Source organism: Oncorhynchus clarkii, unplaced genomic scaffold, assembly GCF_045791955.1.
Source record: "Oncorhynchus clarkii lewisi isolate Uvic-CL-2024 unplaced genomic scaffold, UVic_Ocla_1.0 unplaced_contig_1463_pilon_pilon, whole genome shotgun sequence".
Taxonomy (NCBI): Eukaryota; Metazoa; Chordata; class Actinopteri; order Salmoniformes; family Salmonidae; genus Oncorhynchus; species Oncorhynchus clarkii.
Window position 1 is genome coordinate 226 of NW_027260828.1, and position 11,560 is coordinate 11,785.

General features: G+C 46.1%; 1 protein-coding gene across 1 annotated transcript; it reads right to left on the reverse strand.

Moving 5' to 3' along the window:
- Nucleotides 1–251: 251 nt before the first annotated feature.
- Nucleotides 252–8,918, reverse strand: LOC139401837 (serine/threonine-protein kinase LMTK1-like). Its single transcript, XM_071145820.1, has 8 exons — nucleotides 8,487–8,918; nucleotides 7,564–7,643; nucleotides 6,191–6,309; nucleotides 5,869–5,956; nucleotides 4,078–4,211; nucleotides 2,277–2,361; nucleotides 853–974; nucleotides 252–273 (listed from the first exon to the last, which is right to left on the reverse strand). Exons 1-8 carry the CDS (start codon nucleotides 8,500–8,502, stop codon nucleotides 252–254), a joined length of 666 nt encoding a protein of 221 aa, XP_071001921.1. The 5' UTR covers nucleotides 8,503–8,918.
- Between the last annotated feature and the right edge of the window lie 2,642 nt (nucleotides 8,919–11,560).

The following is an 11,560-nucleotide window of genomic DNA, read 5'->3' on the forward strand; positions in this document are numbered from 1 at the left end:
AGAACGGAGACAAACCCATGAAGTGACGTCTTCAGATAGTCACTCCCAGAGACCTAGAACAGAGACAAACCCATGAAGAAACGTCTTCAGATAGTCACTCCCAGAGACCTAGAACGGAGACAAACCCATGAAGTGACGTCTTCAGATAGTCACTCCCAGAGACCTAGAACAGAGACAAACCCATGATGTAAAGTCTTCAGATAGTCACTCCCAGAGACCTAGAACGGAGACAAACCCATGAAGAAACGTCTTCAGATAGTCACTCCCAGAGACCTAGAACGGAGACAAACCCATGAAGAAACGTCTTCCGATGAGGAACTTCATAGGTGACCATGTGGCCTGACTAGGAAAAACTCTGGACACCAGATCCCAGGGTTTCTCTTCGGCAGGGAAAACCCTGAGCTCTATTCAATAGAGGTTTGATTAGGAAAAACTCTGGACACCAGATCCCAGGGTTTCTCTTCGGCAGGGAAAACCCTGAGCTCTATTCTATAGAGGTTTGATCAGTTGTAGCAGGTTTTAATTAGCCTTTATTTAGTCCCAGTGTATTTGTGCTGTCACAAATACACTGCTCGTCACTCATTGTCATGTCACATCTGGATTGACAATGAGCTATGACAATGAGCTATGGAGTTGGAAAGAGCACAAACTGATCTGGGACCAGGCTAGGTTTGGTTGAAGAGTTGTATCAATAACACCAACAGTCAAATCTAGGATCAGGCTAGGTTTGGTTGAAGAGCTGTATTGTTGACCTTAACAATAACACCGTAGGGGCTGAGTCAACCATAGTGTATGGTGCTGACACCATTCATTCCTACACCCTTGAACCCCTGACCCCTCCCCCCTTCTCACCAGACGTTGCTGTCCTTAGTCTGGTCCACCACTAGTAGGTTACCATGCACCTCGTCTATGAGCTCTGGGGCGATCCAACGCAGCGGCACCCATATCTGGTCTGGAGTCACAAAGTAGTCATCCTACAGAGTAGAATAGAGCAGAATCATTAGATGGAAATACGACTTTATCGTCTGTCTGTTACAATGGAAACAATTCTTCTGCCCCACCCCCTATTCAGTATGTAGAAAAATACATAATACAATATAACCAAGACTGGTTTATTACTGTAGATTCACCAAGACTGGTTTATTATTGTAGATTCACCAAGACTGGTTTATTACTGTAGATTCACCAAGACTGGTTTATTACTGTAGATTCACCAAGACTGGTTTATTACTGTAGATTCACCAAGACTGGTTTATTACTGTAGATTCACCAAGACTGGTTTATTACTGTAGATTCACCAAGACTTGTTTATTACTGTAGATTCACCAAGACTGGTTTATTACTGTAGATTCACCAAGACTGGTTTATTACTGTAGATTCACCAAGACTGGTTTATTACTGTAGATTCACCAAGACTGGTTTATTACTGTAGATTCACCAAGACTGGTTTATTACTGTAGATTCACCAAGACTGGTTTATTACTGTAGATTCACCAAGACTGGTTTATTACTGTAGATTCACCAAGACTGGTTTATTACTGTAGATTCACCAAGACTGGTTAATTACTGTAGATTCACCAAGACTGGTTTATTACTGTAGATTCACCAAGACTGGTTTATTACTGTAGATTCACCAAGACTGGTTTATTACTGTAGACTCACCAAGACTGGTTTATTACTGTAGACTCACCAAGACTGGTTTATTACTGTAGATTCACCAAGACTGGTTAATTACTGTAGACTCACCAAGACTGGTTTATTACTGTAGATTCACCAAGACTGGTTAATTACTGTAGATTCACCAAGACTGGTTTATTACTGTAGATTCACCAAGACTGGTTTATTACTGTAGATTCACCAAGACTGGTTTATTACTGTAGATTCACCAAGACTGGTTTATTACTGTAGATTCACCAAGACTGGTTTATTACTGTAGACTCACCAAGACTGGTTTATTACTGTAGACTCACCAAGACTGGTTTATTACTGTAGACTCATCAAGACTGGTTTATTACTGTAGACTCATCAAGACTGGTTAATTACTGTAGACTCACCAAGACTGGCTAATTACTGTAGACTCACCAAGACTGGTTTATTACTGTAGACTCATCAAGACTGGTTTTATACTGTAGACTCACCAAGACTGGTTTATTACTGTAGACTCACCAAGACTGGTTTATTACTGTAGACTCATCAAGACTGGTTTATTACTGTAGACTCATCAAGACTGGTTATTACTGTAGACTCACCAAGACTGGTTAATACTGTAGGCTCACCTTGTATCTGCTGTGTGAGAGGCCATAGTCTCCTATCTTTACTGTCCTCTCTGAGGTCAGAAGGCAGTTCCTTAAGGCCAGGTCACTGTAAAGAGGAGAGGGAGGAACAGTTCATCACATTACATTACATTACATTATAGCCATTTAGCAGACGCTGTTATCCAGAGAGACTTACAGCAGCATTTAGTACCTTGCTCAAGGGCACATTGTCAGATTTTTCGCCTAGTCTGCTCAGAGATTCAAACCAGCAACCTTTCAGTTACTGGCCCAACGCTCTTAACTGCTAGGTTACCTGCCACCCAGTCACCAGACCAGACTAAACCATATGTAATACTCTGACTGCAGTAATATCGTATCACAATAAACCATTCAATCATTGCTATTGAATGTATTGTACCACAGGAAAACATGATGCTTCACAACATTTACCGCTCAATAGCATAAGGTACGGGTGTAATTCACTGGTATGACTGCACAAGTACTGTAGCTACGCGGATTTCTCATTTTTCTCTGTAGCCATACTACACAGGCATCGAGATTTTGTTGATCTTAACTCTACCTATCATCAGCTCCTCAGCACATGATTGGCTGCTACCATGGTAACAAGGAGAGAGGGGTTCCCCCCGGCAACAAAATCACTGATGCTGGAGTTGGTGAGAGTCACTCAGGCAGCACCAGGATGTTGTTACCGGGACAGACCAGCAGGGGGAGCCAGAGCAACACAGCTTCAGTCATATCCTTACATATTTCCATATTTTTATTTAACATTTATTTAAACAGGTAAGGTAATTAGGAACAGATTGTACATAATATCCTCAATATCATGTTAATTTGGAGACAGACCAGCTGCACAGTCCCAGTTGTATCTAGGGTGGGATGTGTCAGAGTGAGACCAGACCCTTCAACATCCTCCAGATCATCCCGATTCAGTTCCCTCTATCTGTTTTATGTCCCTACCTGTTACCATACATACAGTGTATATATCATTACTCTTATATCATTACTCTTCCCTACAACATGTATGTTACCATACAGACAGTATATATATCCTTACTCTTCACTACAACATATCAGAAACATATTGCTCTGGAATGATTGATATGTTCTAGGACTTTCATTAGGACTCGAGTTCGTAAGGAAATTGTGTTTGTGCAGGTGTCCACTAACCCACCTGTGAATGAAGTTGTGTTTGTGAAGGTGTCCACTAACCCACCTGTGAGTGAAGTTGTGTTTGTTAAGGTGTCCACTAACCCACCTGTGAATGAAGTTGTATTTGTGAAGGTGTCCACTAACCCACCTGTGAGTGAAGTTGTGTTTGTGAAGGTGTCCACTAACCCACCTGTGAATGAAGTTGTATTTGTGAAGGTGTCCACTAACCCACCTGTTAGTGAAGTTGTATTTGTGAAGGTGTCCACTAACCCACCTGTGAGTGAAGTTGTGTTTGTGAAGGTGTCTACTAACCCACCTGTGAATGAAGTTGTGTTTGTGAAGGTGTCTACTAACCCACCTGTGAATGAAGTTGTGTTTGTGAAGGTGTCTACTAACCCACCTGTGAATGAAGTTGTGTTTGTGAAGGTGTCTACTAACCCACCTGTGAATGAAGTTGTGTTTGTGAAGGTGTCTACTAACCCACCTGTGAATGAAGTTGTGTTTGTGAAGGTGTCCACTAACCCACCTGTTAGTGAAGTTGTGTTTGTGAAGGTGTCTACTAACCCACCTGTGAATGAAGTTGTGTTTGTGAAGGTGTCTACTAACCCACCTGTGAGTGAAGTTGTGTTTGTGAAGGTGTCCACTAACCCACCTGTGAATGAAGTTGTGCTTGTGCAGGTGCAGCAGGCCCGAGGCGATCTCGCACGCCATTCGCTGGAGGGTCAGGGGATCAGGGGTCACGGAGTCAGCCGCCCGACAGCTGCGCAGGTAACTCTTCAGGTCGCCCTGATGACCAGGACAGGAAGTGATGTCATAAGATTTGGCACTCTATATCACCATATTCCCTAGTGCACTATATAGGGAATATGGTCAAAAGTAGTGCAGTAGATATGAATATAGGATGCCATTTGGGACACACAAACCTATGTTTGTAATGTATGTCTGTACAATAACCCGTCACAACTTGCTCTCATCCACTTCTCCTTCTATGTCTGTTAGCAGTATGGTGGAAACTCTGATCTGTAAGGTGTTAGCAGTATGGTGGAAACTCTAATCTGTAAGGTATTAGCAGTATGGTGGAAACTCTGATCTGTAAGGTGTTAGCAGTATGGTGGAAACTCTGATCTGTAAGGTGTTATCAGTATGGTGGAAACTCTGATCTGTAAGGTGTTAGCAGTATGGTGGAAACTCTGATCTGTAAGGTGTTAGCAGTATGGTGGAAACTCTGATCTGTAAGGTGTTAGCAGTATGGTGGAAACTCTAATCTGTAAGGTATTAGCAGTATGGTGGAAACTCTAATCTGTAAGGTGTTAGCAGTATGGTGGAAACTCTGATCTGTAAGGTGTTAGCAGTATGGTGGAAACTCTGATCTGTAAGGTGTTAGCAGTATGGTGGAAACTCTGATCTGTAAGGTGTTAGCAGTATGGTGGAAACTCTGATCTGTAAGGTGTTAGCAGTATGGTGGAAACTCTGATCTGTAAGGTGTTAGCAGTATGGTGGAAACTCTGATCTGTAAGGTGTTAGCAGTATGGTGGAAACTGATCTGTAAGGTGTTAGCAGTATGGTGGAAACTCTGATCTGTAAGGTGTTAGCAGTATGGTGGAAACTGATCTGTAAGGTGTTAGCAGTATGGTGGAAACTCTAATCTGTAAGGTATTAGCAGTATGGTGGAAACTCTAATCTGTAAGGTGTTAGCAGTATGGTGGAAACTCTGATCTGTAAGGTGTTAGCAGTATGGTGGAAACTCTGATCTGTAAGGTGTTAGCAGTATGGTGGAAACTCTGATCTGTAAGGTGTTAGCAGTATGGTGGAAACTCTGATCTGTAAGGTGTTAGCAGTATGGTGGAAACTCTGATCTGTAAGGTGTTAGCAGTATGGTGGAAACTCTGATCTGTAAGGTGTTAGCAGTATGGTGGAAACTCTGATCTGTAAGGTGTTAGCAGTATGGTGGAAACTGATCTGTAAGGTGTTAGCAGTATGGTGGAAACTCTGATCTGTAAGGTGTTAGCAGTATGGTGGAAACTCTAATCTGTAAGGTGTTAGCAGTATGGTGGAAACTCTGATCTGTAAGGTGTTAGCAGTATGGTGGAAACTCTGATCTGTAAGGTGTTAGCAGTATGGTGGAAACTCTGATCTGTAAGGTGTTAGCAGTATGGTGGAAACTCTGATCTGTAAGGTGTTAGCAGTATGGTGGAAACTCTGATCCGTAAGGTGTTAGCAATATGGTGGAAGCTCTGATCTGTAAGGGTGTAATCAATATGGTGGAAGCTCAGACCCTTCTGCAAACCCAGAGGAAAGGGTAGAGAGCAGATTGTCCCAGGCTGTAACAGTACTGTATTCCACCAACAGGGGGAGCAAGTTTCCATCTCACCAGAGAACTCCATATAGAAGGTGGTTGTGACCTCTGAGATAGGGGTTAGGGGGCTAGGGAGGTTTCTCTCACCAGAGGACAGAACTCCATGACCAGTAGATAGGGTGTAACCTCTGAGCACTGTGCCAGGCACTGCAGGAGGGCTGGGTTCTGGAGGGCACTGGGGGAAGGGGGAGGTAGAGGATATGGGTCATAGTTCAACAGTCACGTTTACTGTCACAGTTTATAGTGAACATACAGTCAGAACATATGGAAAGAGGTAGCATGATAACCATATATAGGCATTCATTCATTCATTCACCAATTGATTGATTAATTAATTAATTAATTAATTGTACTGGATGCAAAGACTGGGGTATACAGGGTATGAAATCCTTATTGTTGTAGTTCTGACCGGTATGGCTGTGCCTCTTCCAGGAAGTGCATCTGGTCCTGGACACTGGCACTGGCCTTCAGCTCCTTGACCACCACCTGGGTGGTGCTGAGACCTGCATTCACCTCCCCCAAGAGAACCTATACAGGACCCACAGAGACACAGACAGACACACACACACACACACACACACACACACACACACACACACACACACACACACACACACACACACACACACACACACACACACACAAACATTTACAGTAGTTAACATGGTAAAGACAGGGGGCAACGGAGAGACAGAGAGACAGAGAGAGAGAGAAAGACAGGGAGAGAGGGAGAGACAGAGAGAAAGACAGAGAGAAAGACATGGAGAGACAGGGAGAGACAGAGGGAGACAGAGAGAAAGACAGAGAGAGAGACAGGGAGAGACAGAGGGAGAGACAGAGGGAGAGACAGAGGGAGAGACAGGGAGAGACAGGGAGAGACAGAGAGAGACAGAGGGAGAGACAGAAGGAGAGACAGAGGGAGAGACAGAGAGAGACAGAGGGAGATACAGGGAGAGACAGAGAGAGAGAGGGAGAGACAGGGAGAGACAGAGAGAGACAGAGGGAGAGACAGGGAGAGACAGAGGGAGAGACAGGGAGAGACAGAGAGAGACAGAGGGAGAGACAGAGGGAGAGACAGAGGGAGAGACAGAGGGAGAGACAGAGGGAGAGACAGAGGGAGACAGAGGGAGAGACAGAGGGAGAGACAGGGAGAGACAGAGAGAGAGACAGGGAGAGACAGAGAGAGAGACAGGGAGAGACAGAGGGAGACAGAGAGAAGAGCAAAAGGTACAGTTCAGCACGAACTAAAAAGCTTTGTCTCAGAAAGCAATACAGATGGAATGGAATTCAGTGTGACATGTAGATAGTCCCAGCTCTCAGACAGACAAGGCTGTAGGTCAGCTTGTAGCCCTAATAAGATCAACACCACATTACACACACATTCCACACACACTACCTCACAGCACACTCCAATGGTATGTCTCCAATGGCACCCTATCCTCTATATAGTGCACTATGTTTGACCAGGGCCCATAAGGCTTTGGCCCAAAGTAGTGCACTATATAGGGAATATGGTGCAATTTGGGATGGCTGGTCCATCCCAAATCTCTAACTGGTCCATGTTTAAACAATACAGGAATGGACTGGTATAACATATGGTGAAACCTCCCTCTAGCTGGTCCATGTTTAAACAATGACTGTACTGTACATCCATGAGGGGAAGTGAGCTTGTGCATAATTCAGGAACAAAGGTAGTGAATCAGAACCCAGCTACAGACTTTGGGAGGAGTGGTTTCTGTGTCGTTAGTATGTGCTAAGAAAATAATCAGGGGTGCAGCTCACCTTGCCAAACCAACCATGTCCTATCTCCTTCACATAGAGTAGACTGTGGCGACCCAACTCTGACGATTTCAACAGCTGGACTGCAGAGAGAGGGGGGAGAGGGAGAGTTAGACACATTGCAATTGTTAGACTTCTAGAATGTTAGAATGAAGAGAGGATGAAGTAAGAGAGGGAGAGAAGGAGAGATGGAGAGAAGAAGAGAGGAAGAGATGGAGAGAAGGAGAGTGGGAGAGAGGGAGAGATGAAGAGAGGGAGAGGGGGGGAGAGAGGATGAGTAAGATAGGGAGACAGGGAGAGGGAGACAGGGAGAGAGGAAGAAAGGGAGACAGGGACAGAGGGAGACGAAGAAAGGGAGAGAGGAAGACAGGGAGAGAGGAAGAGAGGGGCAGTAATAAAGATAGACAGTAAAGTCTGGGTTGTTACCACACATCACAATATCAGAATGAGATTAAAAGAGAAATGCATAAGTAATACAATGTGAATACAGAGATGAAAACAGAAGACAACTGCAGTGCCACAGGCAGAACAACAGAGAGAGAGAGAGAGGGGGAGAGAGTTAAAAGCACTTACTCTCAGTAATAATAAAGAGATATCTCCTAGGGAAGTAAAATGTTACTTCTAAAAGTCGACCAGAGAAAACAAACTCATAATCCTCCTCAAACAAACTGAAGAGACAGAAACTCCTCTGAAGGCACTATGCTGTCAGCTAACATGGTCTTAGTCCCAACGGGCACCCTATTCTCTATATAGTGCACAGATTTTGACCAGGGCTCATGGGACTCTGGTCAAAAGTAGTGCACTAAGTAGGAAATAGGGTGCCATTTGGGATTCAAGCCATGGTTCAACTCCTCCTAAATAACCCCAGAGTCTGTCTATCTGTCAACTCCTACAGAGTAGAGCATCATATTACTAAAAACAAGTACCTTGACGAATCCTCATAATTTAGAGATGATGATGGTGAAGGTGGTGATGAAGATAAAGTAGCTGGAGTGGCGGAGCGGCCAGCCATCCACCCTGAGGTAGAGCACCGTGTGTGTGTGTTTACGGTGCTGGTGTGTGTGCGGTGAATGGGTCCGGTCCCCAGAGATGACGGTATGAGTGTGTGGAGAAAACCTCTCACTGTCCACAGAAGTGATGAGAGACCAGCCACAGCAAGTGTGTGTGAGAGTCCATGGCCCCAGTCCCGGTGTGTGTGAGAGTCCATGGCCCCAGTCCCGGTGTGTGTGTGAGAAAGAAGAGAAGAACCCATGACTGCCGCGGCCACGTCAGCCAACCCTCCACAGGGTTTAACTCTACGAGCCCTCACACAGCTGAACAAGCTGCCTGCTCCTTCTCTCTCTCTCTCTCTCTCTCTCTCTCTCTCTCCCTCTCTCTCTCATCACAATGCATCGTCCTCACACTGTTCCAAAACTAAACATGTTCCAGAACCCCGTCCATGAACCTTCCTCCCAACTGTCACACAGTCTGTACTGTCTCCTCTATAGACTTGGTCTCAGCTCTGTCTTCTTATATAGACTGAGTCTCAGCTCTGTCTCCTCTATAGACTGGGTCTCAGCTCTGTCTCCTCTATAGACTGGGTCTCAGCTCTGTCTCCTCTATAGACTTGGTCTCAGCTCTGTCTCCTTATATAGACTGAGTCTCAGCTCTGTCTCCTCTATAGACTGGGTCTCAGCTCTGTCTCCTTATATAGACTGAGTCTCAGCTCTGTCTCCTCTATAGACTGGGTCTCAGCTCTGTCTCCTCTATAGACTGGGTCTCAGCTCTGTCTCCTCTATAGACTGGGTCTCAGCTCTGTCTCCTCTATAGACTGGGTCTCAGCTCTGTCTCCTTATATAGACTGAGTCTCAGCTCTGTCTCCTCTATAGACTGGGTCTCAGCTCCGACTCCTCTATAGACTGGGTCTCAGCTCTGTCTGAGGCAGCATAGCAGGAATCTGAACCAGCAGGGTCCTTCTCTGTATGTGGAACATAGAAGACAGAAGAGCAGTCCCTCTGCTGTCCCGATGTTGTCTGGTGAGGCTCTACTGTTTTTCTGTGAGTCTTTCTGCGAGGACATGTTCTCCTTCTGCTTCTCTGAGCGCCGTGGCCAGCAACGCCATGTGTTCTGGTCAGGCATGACTCTCTCTCTCTCTGTCCGTGTGTCCAACCAACTGCCTCTTCTAATCTTCCAATCTCTCTCCCTTTCCCAAACCCAGACAGCGTACTGGGTGTGTGCTGGCATACACTGTACACTGGTCACGCATGGCTCTGTCTGTGTCTAACCGACTCCGACTGCCAGGCATGTCCGTAGTGTGTCGCCCGACTGACTGACTGCCTGACATGCCAGCGCACTGTTCTCCCTGAAGACCTCAGGAGCAGCAGTGACATAAGAGACACATTATAATAGCCTTCTGTCTGTGTGTCACTGAGACTGGCAGAAGCATAACACACACACACACACACACACACACACACACACACACACACACACACACACACACACACACACACACACACACACACACACACACACACACACACACACACACACACACACACAGAGCTCTATGAAATGCAGAGAGAAAGGTCTCTGTCATAGACACCCCACCCACCCACCACTCCCACTCCTGTCCATCACCCTATCCCCCACCCCTCTGTCCGTCTCTCCCGCCCATCCCCTCCTACGTTGGTCATGGTGCCATGACACCACCCTGTATCTCATGCATGTGTTTTTCTCTAGTATTACATTGTTATTGATTAGTGCATTGTTGGGTTTTGAGTTTGATAGAAAGACATTTCACTGTACTTGTCGTGCATGTGACATCAATACTTTATACTATCTCTCTCTCTACCCTACCTCTCTCTCTCTTTCCCCTTACTATTACACACAGACACATCCCTGTCTTATAACCCATACCACTACCACCCTCTGCCTCTCTCTCTACCCCCTCTCTCTCTACCCCCTCTCTCTCTCATCCCCCTTTCTATTACACACAGACACATCCCTGTCTTATAACCAATACCACTACCACCCTCTCCCTCTCTCTCTACCCCCTCCCTCTCTCTGACAGACTGTCTCTCTCCCTCTCTGTATCTCTCTTTCTCCATCTCCCCCTCCATCACATCCCTCCCTCCCTCCCCCCTCCCTCCCTCCTTCCCTCCATCCCTCTCCCTGACTCAGTCCCCTCCCTGTATTGTAAACCATAATGCCAGTCCTCTGCTCCAGCGTTCCAGGAGTGTCACAGTGACAGTCCAGCCGTACACAGCCTCCTACTCCCCCATCACCATCACTATCCCCTGGCCTAAAGGCTAAATCACAACCTTTGTCTGTTGGTTGGTCCCCAGTGCTTGGTACCAGCCTACCAACTCAGCAGACACAGGACCCATTCAGTGGGCATTCTCTGGACCCTAGCACTGCCTCTGGGCAGGGGTTGTCACGGTGATAACAGCACACACACACACACACACACACACACACACACACACACACACACACACACACACACACACACACACACACACACACACACACACACACACACACACACACACACCCAACCCCTCTGGACTCCTGATTCCCTCCCTCCCGACCAAGGTTCTTCTCTCCTTTCTATTCTAAAGAACTGTTCCTTTATATCATTCCATCCCACTAGGAATGTGCTTGTGTGTGTGTGTGTGTGTGTGTGCATGGACGTGTGTGTGCATGCGTGTGTGTCTCTCTGTGGGTGTGTGTGTGTTCGTGCATGTCATTTCATCCCACTAGGAATGTGCGTGTGTGTCCGTGCGCGCGTGTGTGTGTGCATGGACGTGTGTGTGCATGCGTGTGTGTCTCTCTGTGTGTGTGTGTCCGTGCGTGTCATTTCATCCCACTAGAGGAATGTGTGTGTGTGTGTTTGTGTTGTCTTCCCACTCATTGCATTCCCTGGCAGTGAAGCCTGAGGTAAGAGGCAGGCATTGTGGCTGTGAGCTGGTGGGATGATAGACACACACAGTAACTTACACACTGTTGGGCTAAATGA